This window comes from Cricetulus griseus, chromosome 4 (genome assembly GCF_003668045.3).
Source record: "Cricetulus griseus strain 17A/GY chromosome 4, alternate assembly CriGri-PICRH-1.0, whole genome shotgun sequence".
Lineage (NCBI taxonomy): Eukaryota > Metazoa > Chordata > Mammalia > Rodentia > Cricetidae > Cricetulus > Cricetulus griseus.
The window spans coordinates 149,332,691-149,352,484 of NC_048597.1; the positions used below are offsets into that span (position 1 = coordinate 149,332,691).

The 19,794-nt window shown below is 48.1% G+C and overlaps 1 protein-coding gene across 2 annotated transcripts; it reads left to right on the plus strand.

Annotated features, from left to right (window-relative positions):
- Positions 1–3,515: 3,515 nt before the first annotated feature.
- On the plus strand, positions 3,516–17,963 carry LOC100752993 (roundabout homolog 4). Of its 2 annotated transcripts, none has more exons than XM_027411812.2 (18): positions 3,516–3,569; positions 6,188–6,520; positions 6,766–6,923; positions 7,117–7,237; positions 7,919–8,046; positions 8,151–8,379; positions 8,636–8,748; positions 9,480–9,648; positions 9,791–9,976; positions 10,094–10,136; positions 11,911–12,047; positions 12,141–12,404; positions 14,556–14,663; positions 14,870–15,029; positions 15,167–15,406; positions 15,533–15,891; positions 17,010–17,216; positions 17,324–17,963. In XM_027411812.2, the coding sequence occupies exons 2-18, from the start codon at positions 6,268–6,270 to the stop codon at positions 17,332–17,334; spliced, it is 2,886 nt and encodes a 961-aa protein (XP_027267613.1). In that variant the 5' UTR covers positions 3,516–3,569; positions 6,188–6,267; the 3' UTR covers positions 17,335–17,963. The 2 variants fall into 2 exon arrangements, with proteins under 2 accessions (XP_027267613.1, XP_027267612.1); XM_027411811.2 differs by lacking the exon at positions 3,516–3,569 and adding an exon at positions 3,619–5,861.
- Positions 17,964–19,794: the final 1,831 nt, after the last annotated feature.

Here is a 19,794-nt window from a genome sequence, read left to right on the forward strand (position 1 = left end):
CCTAAGGTAGAATATGTATACATACCAAGGCCTGAACATTCTTCTCCTGGGCATGTGCTCTAGAGTAACTTTTTTGTGTTTGCTTGTTTTTTTGTTTTGTCTTGTTTTTTGTTTTGGTTTTTCGAGACAGGGTTTCTCTGTGTAGCTTTGGAGCCTATCCTGGCACTCTGGAGACCAGGCTGGCCTTGAACTCACAGAGATCCGCCTGCCTCTGCCTCCTGAGTGCTGGGATTAAAGGCATGCGCCACCAACGCCTGGCTTAGAGTACCTTATTTTACTATTTTATTGTGGATTTTGTTCTTTTTTTTATTTTGAGACAACCTCATGTAATCCAGGCTATTCTCAAACTTGCTATGTAGCCAAGGGTGGCATTGAACTCTTGATCCTCCTGCCTCCACTCTCAAGTTCTGGGATTCCAGATGTGTACCACCTCTATTCAGCTTGCTCTAGAGAACCATTAAACCCTTAAAGTCAGACTAAGAGTTGATCTTAGTGCATTTTGGGTTGCTATAACAGAATGCCTAAGACTGAGCAATTGATAAAGAATGAAGACATATTTCTCACAGTTTTGGAGACTGGAAAAGCTAAGATTAAAGCCCCTATAATTGTTAAAGTCCTTGCTGCAAGATCCCGGTGAGGATTCATTCAAATGAAAATTTGAGGGAGTTGTGCTAGCTAGTTTTTATGTCAATTTCACTCAAGTTAGAGTCACCTGAAAGAGGGCACCTTAATTTAGAAGATATCTCCTTAAAATCTGCTATAGGCAGTGGGCGGTGGTGGTGCCCACCTTTAATTCCAGCACTTAGAAGGCAGAGGCAGGAGGATCTCTGTGTAGATCCAGCCTGGTCTACAAAGTAAGATCCAGAACAGCTAGGATATAGAAACCCTGGAGAGAGAGAGAGAGAGAGAAAGAGAGAGAGAGAGAGAGAGAGAGAGAGAGAGAGAGAGAGAGAGAGAGAGAGAACAGAGAGAGACAGAGGGAGACAGACAGAGACAGAGAGATCTGCTGTAGGCAAGCTTTGGGGGCATTTTCTTAATTAGTAATTAATGAGGGAGGGCCCAGTCCTTCATAGGTGCTACCACCCCTGGGCTAGGCTCTATAAGAAAGCAGAATGAGGGCTGGAAAGATGGCACACTGGTTAAGAACACTAAGTAGTCTTCCAGAGGTCCTGAGTTCAATTCCAGCAACCACATGGTGGCTCACAACCATCTGTAATGAGATCTGGTGCCCCCTTCTGGCCTGCAGGGATACATGTAGACAGAACACTGTATACATAATAATTAAGTAAATCTTTAAAAAAAAAGAAAAAGAAAGAAAGCAGAATGAGCAAGCCATGAAGAGCAAGCTAGTAAGTAGTGACTCTCCAAGGCTCCTGCCTCCATGTTCCTACCCTGTTTGAGTTTCTGTCCTGACTTCCTTAAATGATGAACAGTGCTGTGGAAGTATAAGTCAAATAAGCTCTTTCCCCTCCAAGTTGCTGTTGGTCATGGTGTTTATCATAGCAACAGAAACTCTAACTGAGGCATTAGTGCTGTTCATAACAGAAGGCAAAAAGGAACTGTTTGACTAGGTACTACATTGTGATGAAATAACCAGGTACTCTTCTGGGAAGAAAACATTATAGAATGTTTTGTCTTCCTAATTGCACCTAATTCAGGATCCTTGTTTACTTGGCCCTCCTCAGAAATGTCCCTCATATGATCCAAACCCTCTTCTTGAGACACCACATAACAGAATGTACATAAAATTTATATCTATAGAAGACATCAGCCTTTGAAACCTTCAGGCAGGCAATGTTTGATGTAGGTGTGACCCATAATTACTTGAAGAAAATGGAATGATGTGGAATTGAGAAAATAGATGTGTTGCAGCCTGTAAGATGACTTTGAGAGTGGGTAAAAGCACTTGCACCAAGTCTGACAACCTAGCACCTGCATGGTAGAAAGAGAGACTCAACTCCTACAAAGTGTTCTCTCATCTCCACCTGCTTCCTCATTGTTACACACACACACACACACACACACACACACACACACACACACACACATTACATTCAAGTAAGGAAATTTTAAGAGTTTGCATGTATATACAGATGTGATTTCAGGCCTCAGGAATAGGACAAAGGACTAAGAGATAAGTTGAGCCAGCAAAATGACATCAGGACACTATTCCTAACCAGCAAAGAGGAAGTCATCATTGTGACTCAATTTCCCTACAGCCATTGGCAGCTTGGGACAAAGATAAAAGCTCACTGAGAGTGAGAGCAACCTGACTTGAGCAAAAGGAAAGAAAAGAGGGGCTGGAGAGATGGCTCGGTAGTTAAAAGCACTGGCTGCTCTTGCAGAGGACCAGTTCAATTCCTAGCACCCATATGTTGGCTCACAACTATCTGTAACTCCAGTCCCAGGGAATCCAGTACCTTCTGAGGGCACTGCAAGTAGATGAAGGCCAGGCATACAGGCAGGTAAAATAGCCATACACATAAAATAGAAATAACTGCTTTCTTCTGAAAGAGGAAAGAAGACAAAACAGGTAAAGACTTCAGACCCCAGTGTATCTAGGGTTGGCTGTGCAGCTCAGGGAGAGGGTTGTGCTGTACCTGTACCCAGAAAATCTAAGGGTCAATTAATACATATCTGGTTTTTACAAACATACTTAAATGCCCTGGGTACAACATAGACCTCAGGGTGTTTTATAAATGAGGAAATGGCGTCAGAGAGGTTCTATAACTTATTTTAGGTCACCCATTCAATAGAATACTTAGCCTATCTGCCTTCAAATACCACCTAGGTTTGTCCTTTGACCTGACAGCTTGGATAGGAGTCCTTGGCTGCACATGAATAAAACACTACAAAGAAGCAAAGAGCCAGACGTAAAAAGAAATTTGCTCTGAAGGGCCACTCAGAAGGGTACCCCCGTCCTTTTCCTCTCTTACCTATCTTTCAAACAGCCAAGAGTAAGATACTCACAAAACACTAGCACTAGGGGTGAAAGAAGGAAAAATTTAAGCTGGTCACTGGGCTTGCATGTCACCAGACCCCTAAAGTAGCAAACTTCCCTAAAAATAGAAACAGGAGGTAGCTCCCATGCATCCACATCATCCCATGACTCATGTGGTAGGCTCTTCCTTAGCTTGTGGAAATGAGACAATCGGAGTCTAACGGGCCAGGTTGCTGTAAATGAACGTGTATCCCTGAGTTCCCCTGGATGTGTTTGGAATTTTAATGTGCTGCAGGAATGGCTCAAAGTCAGTGTTCCCTTGGATCCCCTTCAGTTTTCAACAGGTGGCTCTTCAGAATATTGAAGAGATAAGAGACTGTTTCAAAAGCAACTTTAAGCATGGGGCAGGACATGTCTCTAGGTAGACATGTTCTGAGGCCACTCCCCAGCTGCCATAGACTCTGGTTCTGTAGGGGAAGCTGTAGCCACGCCTTCTTAGGGGCTGGCTACAAGAGTACCTGAGGGCTTGTGAGGGCGTGGTCAGAGTGAGTAGGGGGACTGCGTTTTCGGTTTCGGTTTCTCTTTGCTTCTTGCTGTACAGACTACCACCGGCTGGCTGGTTCGCTCTGTAAGTAAGGCTTTTCCCTATTAAATACCCTTATATTTCTACCTGACTCCGTATTGGTAATTTCTTACTATATCAATTGTAGGGGAAGCTGTAGCCACGCCTTCTTAGGGGCTGGCTACAACTTCCCCTACGTGGTTCCACACCCCCTCCCCCCCAACCACCGTGTTCCCTGTCTCTGCTGTCCATCCTGCTCAGCTAAGCACAGGCCTGGGCATAAATCTGAGCTCCTTTGACCATTTTTTTTTTCTTTTGGGAAAAATAAATATCATCTTCCTGGATAATAGAAACTAAATAAAATTGAGTTGATGTTGGAACATTAGCAGAGAACTTGGTTAGTTCAAGCATCAGCAAAAGAGACTGGAAAAGGACTATTGCTGACAGCATTCTTGTGGAGCTCAGCCACTCTTGGACCCTGTGTAACTGGGGAATCCCAGGTTAGCCATGGGTTCATTGAATCTGCCTGTCACACCCTTTCCTGTCTCGTCTTTGGCTGACCTCATCCATATAAATGTCCCTTCATCAGTCTGACCTCACACGTACCTTGCTCCTATAAACCCTCCAGAGAGAAGTCACAGACTTGGTCAGCCCCATTAGTGCTTCCGTTTTTTTATTTACTTTGTCTTTTTGTTTTTGTTGTTTTGTTTTTTGAGACAGGGTCCAGGCTGGACTGGACTCAAATTCATGATCCTCTGTATGCCAGGACTACAGCCATGAGCCACTGTACAGGCTGTGCATTCCTGAAATCTCCTCCTCTATTCTGACCCCAACCCCTATCCTTCCTGCTCAGGCACTTTGTCACCCCCATTCCATCTATTCCATAGCCCATGGAATTGGTCAGTTTGTTGAGACAGTGGTGTTCTCTTTCACGGATTCTGTCTTAATCAATAGTGGTCTGTCTGAGGAGAGAGAGGTGAAAAGAGAAGGCAGCCTTCTACTTTGTTAGTTGTTAGGGCTGAGACTGACCCTGGAAATCAATAGGGAGGGGGAGGAAGGGAGAAGGGTCAACTGTGTTAGGGGCCTCCAGAGAAGCTGGCCAGAACAATTGAGAACAAAGCCTGGACACTCTTCCGCTGAGGCCCAGAGCCTGGCCTTGGCCTTCCGTGAACAGCTCTAGGAAATGGCTGAGATTCCAGATTTGGAAGGAAGAGACTGGTAAACAGGAGTTGGGCTGAAAAGAGAGCGGCCTCTCTGGATTTTAGGGAGGGGCTGATGTAGTCAGCTGGGTGCCACAAAGCTTGTTTGCTTATGTAGACATAGAAGATGGGGGTCAGACCAGGCAAGACGCTGAGAAGGCTTCATTCCAACCATCTTCCCGAGGCCTGAAACTCATCCCCACTGATGATGCTTCAAATAGCTTCAGTGATGGGATGTGCATAAAAATGAACCAAAAGGACTGTCACTCATGTGTCAAGCAATGTCGGTGTGAAGTAGTTTTATGTATAATCACATTCCATTTTTACTCAGATCTCAAGGTGGGATCTATTATTAATATTCCCATTCTACAGAGAAGGAAACTAACTTTGAGGATGAAGGATCTACCCAAGACCACACAAACCTAATTTTAAAGTTGTTCGGAAAACTATGTGGACACAGTCCGTGGGGTTTTCACAGCTGGTTTCCAAGGTTCTGAGTCATCCTTTCGTATGTTCTACTCTCCTGAGGCCCAATTTATCTGTTCCTAGGGAATGGACCAAGGATACACACTGCTCCCCTTCCTCTTTGATTTCTTGGCCTGTGGCCCCTTTGAACTTATCTTCAGCTCCTCTCTCCTGTGTCTGGGGCTCCACCTCGAGTCCTTATCTCCCTTTATTATGGCTGTCTGATGGAAAAGGAGAGAGACCAAAATGTAAGCATAAGCTTCAAACAGAGCTGTGGGGTTGGAGGACTGAGGGTGTGTGTACAATTATGGTCAGTGTGAGGATTTTATTTAAGAAGCCCTAACTTAGACATGAAATAAACTGTACGGCAGGAGTTAGTGTCTAGGGTTGTAGCTTAAGTGTAGAGGTCAGAGAGTTTCTCACCTCTGGTCCCCTCCCAGTTCTCTAAGGCACCGAGGGCCAGGCAGGAAGCATCCGTTTCCTCAAAGCTGCTTCCCCACTGGGACAGAGTCTCAGTCACAAACAACTACCACCACCGCACCCCTCCCCTTCTTCCCTTACTGCTGTGCGCTCAGAGCAGTGGGGACAAAGTGTGTGGGACAAGGAGAGTAGCTGAGAGAAGCCATGGGCTATGGAGGAGTGGGCCTCCTGGAGACTAGGTGGCCTCTGCCTCTACTGCTTCTTCTCATCATGGGTGAGTGGGGGCCCTCCCTCTTCTAGCCCAGGCTCCTTGGTTTAATGTCCCGATCCGATCCACCGCCTGGATCCAAGGTCAGCAGGATCTCCGGTGTCTTAACTTTTCATTAGCAGTGGCGGTACCAGAGACAATGGTGGTGGTGGTGGGGTGTGGGTGTGTGTGACAGAAACAGAAAAGGCTGTCACAGGCAGACCCTGTCCTGTGAACGCTGACCCTCTCCCTTCCCAGATAGCTTTTTGGAAATAGATGTTTGGTAATATAAGCAGACTCCTACACAACACACAGAAGGGGTGTAGTGCAGGGAGTCTCTCTTTCTTTCCTAGGAGGCAAGGCTCTGGATTCTCCACCCCAGATCCTGGTTCACCCTCAGGACCAGCTACTTCAGGGCTCTGGCCCAGCCAAGATGAGCTGCAGAGCATCTGGCCAACCGCCTCCCACTATCCGCTGGCTGCTGAAAGGGCAGCCCCTCAGCATGGCTACCCCAGACCTACATAACCTTCTGCCTGATGGGACCCTCCTGATACGTCGGCCCCATGTCCAGGGACGACCCCAAGATGATCAGAATATTCTCTCAGCAGTCCTGGGTGTCTACACCTGTGAGGCCAGCAACCGGCTGGGCACAGCAGTGAGCCGGGGTGCTAGGCTGTCTGTGGCTGGTGAGGCTTGGGAGGGCCCAGGGTAAAAAAAGCTAGGTTGAGATGCTTGTGTCCAGGGAAATATGAGGGGCTATCTGTAAGGGAGGCCTGGGCTAGGGGTCTTTGGAGGGAGAACTAAGTTAACTTGGACACAGAAGGCCAAGGAAATAGGTATAGCAGAATGGGGTTAGCCTGCTAGGAGATGCCAAAGAGGGACTCATGGGAGGGTAGACATGCTTCCTGGTGACCTGATGTCCTCCTAACAGTCCTCCAGGAGGATTTCCAGATCCAGCCTCGGGACACAGTGGCCATGGTGGGCGAGCGGCTGGTTCTTGAGTGTGGGCCACCCTGGGGCTACCCGAAGCCCTCAGTCTCGTGGTGGAAAGATGGGAAGGCCCTGGTCCTTCAGCCAGGGAGGCACACCGTAAGTGGAGCCCCCTTCCCGGAAACTTTTTCCCCATACTCCATCATGTCCTGGGCACACCAAGCAACTAACCTGTTCTCCAGTGACATGTCCCCTGGCAGATCTGAGGAAGGGAGGGCAAAGAGACCTCAAGCTGCCCTCCAACCTCTAAGCTTCTCACATTGAAGACTTCACAGAGTATTTGAACTGACAGGTGTCTGGAGATTCCCTGATGGTGGCAAGAGCAGAGAAGAACGACACGGGGACCTATATGTGTATGGCCACCAACAACGCAGGGCAACGGGAGAGCCGAGCAGCCAGGGTGTCTGTTCAGGGTAAGAGCAGGAGTCAGCTAAAATCCAACATAAGTGCTAGTGAGATAACTTGGTGGGTAAAGTGCTTGCTTCCCATATGTGAGGACTCGGGTCAGCTCTCCAGTACCCACAGAAAAGCTGAGCATGGCAGTGTGTGTCTATAATTCCAGTACTGGGGAGGAGTGGAAACAGGTGGGTTCCAGAAGCCAGCCAGCCACTCTAGTCTACACAGTGAGTTCCAGGTTCTGTGAGAGACCTTGTCTCAAGAAAGAAAGAAAGAAAGAAAGAAAGAAAGAAAGAAAGAAAGAAAGAAAGAAAGAAAGAAAGAAAGGAAATAAGAAAGAAAGAAAGAAAGAAAGGAAATAAGAAAGAAAAAAGAAAGAAAGAAAGAAAGAAAGGTGACAAGCAATAAAGGCTCTATTGTCAATTTTTGGTTTCCATATTCATACTCATCCACATGCACACACATGAACACAACCCCACAAATTTCAAGGTAAGGTAGGAGACGCCAGTGAGTGTGCTGGCCAGGTATGGAGGCTCTGGTATACAGGGCTCAGCTGGGATTGTGGTCCGAGTGGCGAGGCCTCCCTGTGCCAGGCTAGAGTGGACAGAGGTGTACTCTAGACCTGAAAACTCTGGGAGACAAGTTCGTCCATGATGAAGGTATGCTCCACTTCTCCACCCTACCCCTGTGTTCCTCAGAGTCCCGGGACCACAAGGACTACCTGGAACTTCTGGCTGTTCGGATTCAGCTAGAAAACGTGACCCTGTTGAACCCGGAACCTGTGAAAGGCCCCAAGCCTGGACCAGCTGTGTGGCTCAGCTGGAAGGTGAGGCAGAAGCCTCTGCCCAGGAAGTGAGAGCCCATCCAGAGTTCAGATGAGGGCTGTCATGGACTCCCCAAGCCCTTATCCTTACTCTAACTTCTTCCCAGGTGAGTGGCCCTGCTGCACCTGCTGAGTCATACACAGCCCTGTTCAGGACCCAGAGGGACCCCAGGGACCAAGCATCTCCATGGACAGAGGTGCTGCTGCGTGGCTCTCGGAGTGCAAAGCTTGGAGGCCTTCTCTGGGGCCAAGACTACGAATTCAAAGTGAGACCATCCACCGGTCGGGCTCGAGGCCCGGACAGCAATGTGTTGCTCCTGAGGCTGCCAGAACAAGGTCAGGGAAGGATCTTGATTGATGTGTGTGTGTGTGTGTGTGTGTGTGTGTGTGTGTGTGTGTGTGTGTGTGTGTGTGTGTAGGGGGGTTCCTAATCTTTCCCAGTCCGGTCTGGATGCACTTTTCTGCATGGCAAAGCAAACAGCTGTAAGAAGTCCCTTGTGGAACTCTGACTCTCCATCCCCCAACCCCTCTCTTGACCCTCCCACAGAATCCTCTCTTTTCACATTCCTAACAATCTCTTCCTTTTCTCCAGCTCCCAGTGCCCCACCTCAAGAAGTGACCCTAAAACCTGGCAACAGCAGCGTCCTTGTGACTTGGGCTCCACCACCTGCTGAAAACCACAACGGTGTCATCCGTGGCTACCAGGTAGTCCCTATAAAATGACACTGACCAGCAGACTCCTCTCCCCTGGAGTCCTGCACATCCTTGCGTTGGCCACTACAAAACAGCATGTGAGCCAAAATATGGGGGGATTTTACTTTCGTTGGGCCCATGTGCAAAGGCCTATTTGATCCGTCAGGCCCTGCCAAGCATTTTATAAGCTACTGTCTCATTTCATCTCACCAAAGGCCTTAGGCTATTATCTCCAGTTTATACATAGAAAGCCAGATTATGGTCATAGTCAGAAGAAACAGAACAGAAACCAAACATTGATTTGATCAAACCAAAACTTAGGCTGGACCAGACCTATGTCTTTAAGACAGGAGAGCTCAAAATGTGGATGCTGGGCTGGCAAGAGGCAAATCGCCTAGGAACTCATTGGGAAGGCAGACTCTCAGGCCCTTTCCCAAATCCCCTGAATCAGAAAATAAAAACTGAGCTTGGTACCTCTATTTTAGCAAGCCTCGAGGTGACTTGAAAACACCCTGAACCACTGGTCCTGATTGCATTTTAGTAGATTACCTTTGCCCTTCTGTTGTCTAGAGAGATGTCTCTCACTTGGTAGAGGAGGGGGAATAGGGACTTGCTGTTGTTTGATTGGATACCACCCCCCCTGGAAGATGGCAGGCTTAGGAGGACCACATGGCCATTTGCAGATGAAGGGCTCTGCTGCTGGGATGTACTGGGGCAGCTGCTCACCTTTGCTTGTGCCCCAGGTGTGGAACCTGGGCAATACCTCATTGCCCACTACCAACTGGACTGTAGTGGGTGAACAGACCCAGCTGGAGATCTCCACACGTGTGCCAGGCTCCTACTGTGTACAAGTGGCTGCAGTCACTGGTGCTGGGGCTGGAGAGCCCAGTAGCCCTGTCTGCCTCCTTTTAGGTGAGAGAAAGGTCCTATCCATACCCTTCAGCCCCCATGTCATCCTCCTGTCTCCCTGTTCCTTTACACTTTCACCTCCCCCTTGTCTGTTGGTCCCTTACTGTCCCATTGGCCCTCTCTCTGAGCTCCACATCCCATACAGAGCAGGCCATGGAGCAGTCAGCCAGAGACCCCAGTAAACATGCTTCCTGGACCCTGGATCAGCTGAGGGCCACATTAAGACGACCAGAAGTCATCGCCAGTTGTGCTGTCCTGCTCTGGGTGCTGCTACTAGGCATTGCTGTGTGTATCTATAGACGGCGCAAAGCTGGGGTTCACCTGGGCCCAGGTGAGAGGAGAGTCCGTGTGTATAGGTCTCCCTGGGTCTAGCCAGAATACCACAGGGACTTCTATCTCTAGGAAGATGTTGGGCTTTTCATTTAGCTGTTGCCCCATTTTCTTCCAGGTCTGTACAGATACACCAGTGAGGATGCCATTTTAAAACACAGGTGAGAGGCCAAAAGGGAATCCCTAGGAAGGGCAGGGTGAGTCTCGTCAGAGAATGAGATGTAGTTTAGTCTACCCTCCTGCCAGGCAGTTTAGGATCCTAGTACCTGAAGCTCTCCTGGACTCTGTGTGACATCGAATCTCTTTCACTGTAGCCTCTTGACAGCCGAGCAACCCGAATCATAAAACCTAAATGTTTTGGCCAAAAGCATCACAGCTGGCCTCTGAACACCTTCCTGTTGTTCCTGTCACCTACTCTCTCTACTCCTGCTCTTAAGTGACTAGGAGCTGGCAGGAGACAACCAGCTCTAGTGTCTTGATTCCTCTGTGTTCCCAACGTCGACCTGTTATTTATTGTCTTTGCATTCTGTGTGTTGTCTGCCTCTTGAGCCATCTACCTGTCTTGCACATGCTGCTCACTTCCAGCAGGGGGAGATCAGCCCTAGGTCATTGACCGTTCAAACCAGCGCCAAACAATAGGTACCTCTGTTCCAACTGCTTCATTACCAGAGCTAGTCTGTAGCCATAAGACAAAATTCTAAGAAAACAACAAAACATTCTTCCTATGAACCCCATTCCACACACACCACTGGCTGAGGTTTACACTTAAAAAATATTTTTTCTCTCTGTCAACTTCATTAGACTTTAGGCTCTGGGTATGAATTATTTGAGAAGCACTAATTGAGTACCCACTGTGTACTGGATATATAAGTCCCATGGGCTACCAGTTTTCTTTCAACGAGGTTCCAGGCTGCCTGGCATCATGTTCTGAGTTTTCTCTTGCTCTCTGGCTTCTCTCTTCCAGCTGCCTCCTGCCTCCTGAACTTTGTTCTGCTCTGCTTCCCTGGACCACTTTCTTTGTCCTCAAGGGAAATTCTATCCAGATAGTTTATCTATTCCTTTGGGATAGTCTTTACCCACCAGGAACTTGAAGACAGGCAGAGGCAGGCAGGAGAGAAACCTGCAGTTGGATATGCAGCATGACCCAGATATAGGGAGGGGGCTAGAGAAACAAAAGAATGAGGAGCCCACACACTCTACCCCATCGAGAAGAGTGTGGAGTGGGAGAAATTGCTTGCTATATTCACAGGGAAATGTAAACCGTTGTTCTGACTGGGGTGTATGGTATCAGAACAAAGGATAAAATTAGAAAGCTGCAAGCCAGACCAAGGAAGATGCCATGGTGCACATCTTAACTCTGATCTTGGTAAACAGGGAGCAACTGAAGCCTCTAGACAGAGAAGTAGTTCTATCAAATTGCTGCTCTTGATGGATTATTCAGGCAGCTGGAAGCCACCATTCACCACAGCAAGCTACTATTCTGCCAGCAGTGATTTAGAATTTTCTCAGCTCAATTCACAGCATCAGTCTTGTGTGGAGGCTCTCTCTGTTGCCACTTAATAATGTGGCTTGGAGAGACTAATTTATTCCTTGGGTTGTACAGCTAAACTATGGCAGGTGGGGATTTTCGATCCATGTTTGCTTGGCTCCATTTTGTTCTTTTCATCTCCATATCCACAGCTGTCTTTCCCCTAATACTCCCTCTCCAGCTCTGGGCAGCTTAGTCTTCCCCTGATCCCAAGATAGAAAGATACGATGAGTTCAGGGGCAGAGGTCTGGGGAGGGGGACAACTGCAAAATAATGAAAGATAGCTCTAAGGGTGAAGCAAACACTACCATCTACTCCTGCTGCTGCCCTCTGAGCTGGACCGCTTAACTAATTTGGTTCCTATTCTTCCCTGCCTCATCCCACCACCACTACCACCACTACCCCAGGATGGATCACAGTGACTCCCCATGGCTGGCAGATACCTGGCGTTCCACCTCTGGCTCTCGAGACCTGAGCAGCAGTAGCAGCCTCAGTAGTCGGCTGGGAGTGGATCCTCGGGACCCACTAGACAGCAGGCGCTCCTGTAACTATGCCTCCTGTGAAGGGACCTCGGGATGGAAAGGGGAGATGGAGTGCAATGTGCTCACCATAACTCCTCTTGTCATTTTTATGACAGTGATCTCCTGGGACCCCCGGAGCCCTGGTGTGCCCCTGCTTCCAGACACCAGCACTTTTTATGGCTCCCTCATTGCAGAGCAGCCCTCCAGTCCTCAAGCCCGGCCAAGCCCCCAGACACCAGCTGCTAGGCACCTTCCATCCAAGTTGGCTGGAACCTCCAGCCCCTGGGCCAGCTCAGATAGTCTTTGCAGCCGCAGGGGTCTCTATTCCCCACGAATGTCTTTGGCCCCTGCAGAGGTTTGGAAAGCCAAAAAGAAGCAAGGTAAGGGTGATGGGAAAAGCCATGTTCGGGAGCAGATGGGGGTGGGACTAGGAGTGGTAATGTGGTCCACTGACCTTAATCAAGCTGGGTATGGGCTGAACATCACCCACAAGCTCCCATTATCTCCCAGTGGACACAGATCTCTATCTCCATCCACAGAGCACTCATCACAGCTTTTCTCTAAGGCAGCGGGCCTTGTCTCTGCAGTCCATTTAACAAGCACCATTGCATGCCAGGCAGGCATGGTAGACACAGGAGACACGGGCACACCCCTATTCTTCTTGCAAACCCCATCTTTGCTGACCAACAAACAAGTATAGCTTGAGCCTGGCCTAAGGCAAACAGTGCTATAAAAAAACAAAACAAAACAAAACAAAACAAAAAAAAACAAAAACTCAGGCTTTCCAGAACTCATGCCCCACACATTATACACTGGTCTGCTTGGGCCCCCGACTCTCACTTTGCTTCTCAGAGAGAAGTGTGTATGTCCATAGTCCTTGCACTCACAAACTCAACCATCCAAGGATGAAAACAACACCTGGAGGGATGCTGGACCTAGTCCCCTGTAATGTGAAGAGACACCTATAATACTTTTGGGACAGATTTATCTCTTTACTTCCAGCTACCTGTTTTGATGTTCCAGAAGGAGACAACTATAATCTCCATTTTTTCCCAAACAACAACTATTCACTAGCTGCTTTTCTTATATTTGTTATTGTGTTTGATCCTTGAGACAGACACCGTTTCTCTAGATTTACAGAGAGAAAACAATTGACAGAATGATTGGGTAACTCGCTCAAACTTCCAAAATAAGCTACAGAGCTCAACTCTGAAGCCAGGAGGATCTGTCTCCAAAGGTCACTGAGTTCCCAGGAATCACTGAGGAAGGTCCCTGCTTTGGGGACTGTTTTCCCAGCCACTGCCCTGCAGAGCACGGCAATGCACTCTGCCTACCATGGTTACAGACTTTCTGAATTGCTTAGAGAGACTTGGCAGATGTTTTCACATTCAATTTTTTTAAAAAACAAATAAAATCCAACTTTAGTAAAAAAAAAAAGGTGGATTAGGAGTAATTAAGAGCTTGTTTAATAGGGGCAATTTTATGTGACTGTAAATATTAATAAGCTGGCCTTCTTCCCCATTTTGCTAGGGGCTATTGCATTATTAATCTTTAGTGGTAATGAAATGCCAGCTGAAAAGACTTGCAAGAAGTCTCATTTAGGGTCATAAACTCAGTGGTAAAGCCTTCAGTCGTCATGCACTGGGCCCTGGATTCAATCCTCAAAACAAACAAACAAAACTGCTTTTGTGTGGAGGGCCACAGTGACTTCAGTAAAATGTATGATCTCTCTTGGAACATTAACAATTCTAGAAAAAGATGAATTATTCTCTACAGTCATTGATTTATTTCCTTCCTTCCTCTCTCTTTCCCTCCCTCCCTCCTTCCTTCTTCCCCTTTGATGCTGGAGCTTGAACCCAGAGCTCCACACACTAAGCACACACCCTACAATTGAGCTACATCCCCATTTCTACAGCCATTTCTCAAGAAACTTCCAGTTCTGCCATGGGGCTTCCTAGCCAGAGGTAGAGGTTTTCACTTGGCTCTGTTTTACCTCACCCCGCAACCCAGTCTTCCCACCTCCTCAGTCAAGACACAGTCGCATATCTCAGGACAAGTCGATGTGAGAAATGAAAATTATTAACAGACTGTGTCTAAGAATCGGAGTGTTTGTCTTCACAGAGCACAAATAGATGAGGAGAGGAGCAGTGTGAGGGAATGGAGACCAGGAAAACTGGAATGACAACAAAGAAAAGAAAGTTGGGTTTGGATGCATCTGTCTGGAGCCAGGACCCTTGCAACCTGTTTTTGTTGAATCCTCAACATCATCCTTTGGAGTGGTTGCTTACAAGTAAACTGATGTTCAGAAAGATTGATGCATTTCACTGAGGTCACACAGTTAAACCAGTCAGTGATCTTTCCAGTCTTTCAGGCTGGGGAAAGATGGGGGCAGAGAGAAGTAGTTTCCCCCCTCTTTTATCTAGATTCCAGGTCCCAAGGACTGAGTGAATAATATGGCTAAAGACAGGGCCTGTGACTGGGGTCTGAAAAGCCTACTCCCTCTGTCCCTAACAGCTATCTTTCCCTTATAGAGCTGCACCAAGCCAACAGCTCCCCATTGCTCCGCGGCGGCCACCCCATGGAAATCTGGGCCTGGGAGGTGGGAAGCAGAGCCTCCAAGAACCTTTCCCAGAGCCCAGGTGAGAGAGGATCCCTAAGTGGGAAGTAAGGGGTGAGGCAGGTTTTCAGGCCTACCCAGTCCAGGCCCCTCTCTGTTCTGCTGTGGGGTGTGTGTGTTCATACATGCATGTATGTATATGTAGCTAAGTGGGCTGGACAATAAACTGGGATCTGAGCAGGTTGGGATCTGGACTTCATGAGATTTTAGAGATTCTTTTGTTTTCAGGCCCAAAGTCTTGTTCTCCAGGAGAAGCCTCCCGAGCTGTGGTAGCCTGGCATGCCCTGGGACCACAACTTCAACGCAACTTGAATGAGCTAGCAACTCGTCCACTCCCTCCAACACCCCTCGCTCTTTGTGGAAGCCCCAGCCATGATCCACAGACCCAGTAAGAGGGCATGGGTTGGGAAATAGAGTTGGGACACTGAGGGTGTTGGGCCTGTGGCTGGGATTAGACTAAGGCTAAGAGATATGGACCTGAGGAATGACACTAACTAATCTGTCATCTCTCTCATTCCCAACCAGGTGTGTGGAGAAGCCCCAAGCTCCCTCCTCTGACCCACTGCCAGAAGCCCGTCTCTCCATCCTTAACTCTTCTAGGCCTGCCAGCCCCCAGGCCTCTTTCCTCTCTTGTCCCAGTCCAGTTTCCAGCAACATGTCCAGCTCCTCACTGTCATCCTTAGAGGAGGAGGATCAGGACAGTGTACTCACCCCCGAGGAGGTCGCCCTGTGCCTGGAGCTCAGTGAAGGGGAGGAGACACCCAGGTGAGTATTCAGGGAGGGCTGACATGTTCCAGCTAAGCATGCTGGGAGCACACAAACCTGCCTCAGTTGCCATGTTCCTGCTACTGTGCCTTAACTGGTGTACTGTCTCCCATTTTTTACTTTTAGGAACAGTGTATCTCCTATGCCAAGAGCTCCTTCACCCCCAACAACCTATGGCTATATCAGTATCCCAACATCCTCGGGACTGGCAGACATGGGCAGAGCTGGTGGGGGGGTGGGGTCCGAGGTTGGGAACTTATTGTGCCCACCTCGGCCCTGCCCCACCCCTACCCCCAGCGAGGGCTCCCTGGCCAATGGTTGGGGCTCAGCTTCTGAGGACAATGCCCCCAGTGCCAGGGCCAGCCTGGTCAGCTCCTCCGATGGCTCCTTCCTTGCAGACGCTCACTTTGCCCGTGCCCTGGCAGTGGCTGTGGATAGTTTTGGTTTTGGTCTGGAGCCCAGGGAAGCTGACTGTGTCTTCACCGGTATGTGGGGCCACCTGCCTCCCTTGGAATAGACAAGCTCCCTTTGTCCCTAAGGAAGAGTCAAGACTTCCTAGTAATCATTACCCAAAGTGTCATTTAAACAATTAGTGTTATTGAAGTGTGTTTGCATGTGCCTGAAATTTCAGCATTTAGGAAGCTGAAACCGGAAAGTTATGAATTCCAGGCCAGCCTGAGCTCCACAGTAATATTTTATCTCAAAAGGGGGAAAGGTAGTTTTTACTGAATGATTGATACGTCCTAGGAAGTGCTTCACCGCATTGTTAAGAATTCCAGGAGGAGTATTCTTTACCTCTTTTTTCCGAATCAGGAAACACTAGGTCAGATAGAGGTATTAACTCACTCAAGATCCCCCATAGATCAAGACAAATGGTCCAATTCTGAAGCCTGGAGGATCCAGCTGGGTGGCCCAAACTCCCACTCCCACCTCCCCAAATGTGGGTCCCAGGAAGAGCTACTCCACAGTCAGTCTTCTTTCAACTGGCATTTCATATGCCTCCTTGATCCTGCTATGCTCCCAAGCCTCATGATTGCCTATTCCTGGCTGAGGATGAGGAATACCTGGGCTCAGTCTCTCTCCATGTCAGCAGGGGGTGATTTGGTGCTCACTGGTCCCTTGGAAGTTCACCCTACACACACACACACACACACACACACACACACACACACACACACACTCACACACACACACACACACAGAGAGAGAGAGAGAGAGAGAGAGAGAGAGAGAGAGAGAGAGAGAAATTCTGCACATGTATCTTACCCATACTCTACCTTTTAGCCTCAAGGAAAACAACGAGGCTTATAGGAAATGACAGGACAAAAACCATCCAGGTCAGAAGTGCCCATCACACAGGGAAGAGGCCACTCAAGGCTCATAAAGGAAGAGTGGGAGAAAACACATCAGACTGCTCTGTAAAGAAACACTTATGCCAGGCCCAGGGGCTGCAGCCACTGGAACTGATGGACTGAGAGGCTAGGTCACCTTTAGGGGTGATGATGTATGTGTACCCCAAACCAATCCTAAGATTTCTGTCATAAATTGGGTCCTTAGGAGCTAAGGGTTGAACCTCCTGCTGACAATCTGCCTCCCTTATTAGATGCTTCCTCCCCTCCCTCCCCTCGGGATGATCTCCTCCTCACCCGAAGTTTCTCTCTGCCTCTGTGGGAGTGGAAGCCAGACTGGCTGGAGGATGCTGAGACCAGCCACACCCAGAGGCTGGGAAGGGGGCTGCCTCCCTGGCCTCCTGACTTCGGGGTCTCTTCCCAGCAAAGTCGGCTCAGTGGTGCTGTGCCCAAGGCTGGTGGTAAGTATCTGGCTGGCCGGCTGACATGTGACCTTGATTGAGAAGCCCTGGAGAAGAGTCCAAAAGGAGCCTGGGGTCTGGTCGTAATTTTACTCTTCTACTTCCAGATTCCTCCTGAATTGTCCCTGAGATGGCCAGAAGAGCACCCAGACCATTCTCCTGCCTGTCCTCAGGCCTTCCCACAGGTGTGGGTCTTAGCCTTTGCTTCTCTGTAGCAGAGGCCCATTATCACTGGGTTTCTGGAGAGTTCTGTCACTGGGATTGTTAAAACAGAAGAAAGTAAACCAAACTGTGATCTAGGGAGCCTTGGATTCCCACTGAGAGCAAGACAGCATCTTCATACACTAGACTCTCTCCCACAACCAGGGCCTTTGGCCTAAGTAAGCCTGGCTCCTGATCTCCCACCCATGTGGATCATGGGAAGAAGGGAAGCCAATGGTGTCTTCATGGAGGGCAGAAATGGCTGTTGGAGAGGGCTACAGTGGAGGACACTTAGAGGAGCCCTCTCATCTCTACTCGGACTCTTCCCTTAGAGGCCAGCTCAGCCCTTTCCCTTCAGCCACACCATTCGAGGAAAATAAAGGAGGAAGATCACGGATGCCATGGGTCCTGTCTAGTTCACGGTCAACACTTCAAAGTTGGGTTAATGGAGGAGGCTGATGAAAAAAAAAGCAGAAGAACCAAAGCACTATCCTCATGCCATTGCCACTGAGAGCTTTACGAATTTGATTCTATAAAACCGTAAACACTTGAGTTCTATGCTGTCATTCCTTGGGTTTTATTTTGGGAAGGGCACCTGCAGAGATGTAAGAGTTACCTGGCTGGAGAGAGAATCAAGTATTCATTGTTACTCAGGGAATGTCCTCGTTTCTGGTCTTCAATCCAAGGGGATGGGGTATATCCAGCAAGTTTAAGCAGAATGTAGTTGGAAAAGAGTAGGGGTGTCAAAGGATCTGTGGATCTTGGGGAGCCAATTCCTGTTTCCTGCATCCCCAGCCCTGCTCCCTAAAGTCCAGTTGCAGATGGTGTCTTAAAAATAGACAAGCAGCTAAATTCCAAAAAGGTAGAATCACCTGGGATACTTGGCTAGTGAACACTGTTTAGAAAAAAGAAAAAGAAAAAAAGAAAAAAGAAAAAACCAAAAATGACGGGGCAGAGATGGATATTGGTGGAGGACTTCTGAACCCTGAGCCACTCACTGAAAGTCACTAGAGGGCAGGCTACCTGCATCTCCCACATCTGGTGGGACAGGTCATGGACAGAACTCAGGTTGGGGTTGTGCTGTAGAGCATTACCATGGTCAAAGAAGATCCCTCTGGTGTGTGTGGAGGGAGGGTGTGATTCAGTAGCAGGCTCAATGCTTTCAGTTAGTTCCCTAACCCCAGCACCTCTTCCTGGAGACCACTCAGTTAGGAAGCCAAGCAGGTGTGACCAGGGTGGCTGATTGCTGAGCTCAGTGAAGCAGCCCAACTGGTTTGCAGGATCTTGAAAAGAACAATGAGCATCCCGGATACACATCCGTTCAATTTTTGCTGTTTCAGATTTTTTTCTTTAGCTTTCTGGCAAAATTCCCTTTGAAACCATTCCAACTCTGTTTGCAGACTGAAGGGAAAGGGGGATTTGAACACACAAATATTCAGGTCAAAGTGGGGGGCAAGGTCATGGCTCTGGAGGGCCAAGCTATTTAGAGAACTGAGGACAGAGCAGGCAAGAAGCAAAGAGGATTTCAAGCAGCCAACACATGCGTCAGCTGTGGGATGAGAGTGACAGTGGCTGTGACAGACAAACTCTAGATCCAATGTAGTCAAGAGGGACCCTTTGCAGACACGTTGTGTGAAGGAGCTTGGGGCCATGCAGAGGCATGTACTTTCTTCTTGAGTGAGATTTCATTCACACAGTATTTTGTTTTGTTGGAGACAAGGTTTCATGTAGTCCAGGCTGACCTCAAACTCTCTGTATAGCTGAGACTGGCCTTGAACTCCAAATCTTTCCTCCTTCACCTCCCAAGGTGTTGTGATTACAGGCAAATGCTACCATACTGGGTCTCTTTGGTTTTTTTTGTTTGTTTTGGTTTTTGTTGTTGTTGTTGTTGTTGTTGTTGTTGTTGTTGTTTTTAACATATCTATTGTGAGGTGAGTGTTCTCTTACAGAAGAGCAGACCGACCCTGGAGGAAGGCACCAAAGAACTTGGCCTAGTTCTCTGAAGGGGTGACAATGATCTATATGTTGGCTATTTGAATATTCCCATAGTTATAATAGGGTATTATGGTTTAGATATAAAATGTCTCTCCAACATGCCTATATGGTGAAAGACTGTACCTTAGCTGGTGTCACTGAGAGATGACTGGATCATGAAGGCACTAACTTCATCTATGATTCTCAACCTAGCGGCTGCGATCCCTTTGGGGAGGGGGATCAAATAACCCTTTCACGGGGATCACCTAAGATCATCCTGTATATCAGATATTTACGTTATAATTCATAACAGTAGCAAAATACAGTTATGAAATAGCAACAAAAGTAATTTTATGGCTGGGGGTCACCACAACATGAGGAACTATATTAAAGGGTCGTAGTA

Bases quoted from the DNA above. Each gene is read 5' to 3' on its own strand.
- LOC100752993 (XM_027411811.2), top strand. From the start codon at position 5,792: ATGGGCTATGGAGGAGTGGGCCTCCTGGAGACTAGGTGGCCTCTGCCT. The intron at 9,649-9,790 runs GTGAGAGAAAGG...CATCCCATACAG, and splicing joins CCCTGTCTGCCTCCTTTTAG to AGCAGGCCATGGAGCAGTCA. The intron at 9,977-10,093 runs GTGAGAGGAGAG...ATTTTCTTCCAG, and splicing joins TGGGGTTCACCTGGGCCCAG to GTCTGTACAGATACACCAGT.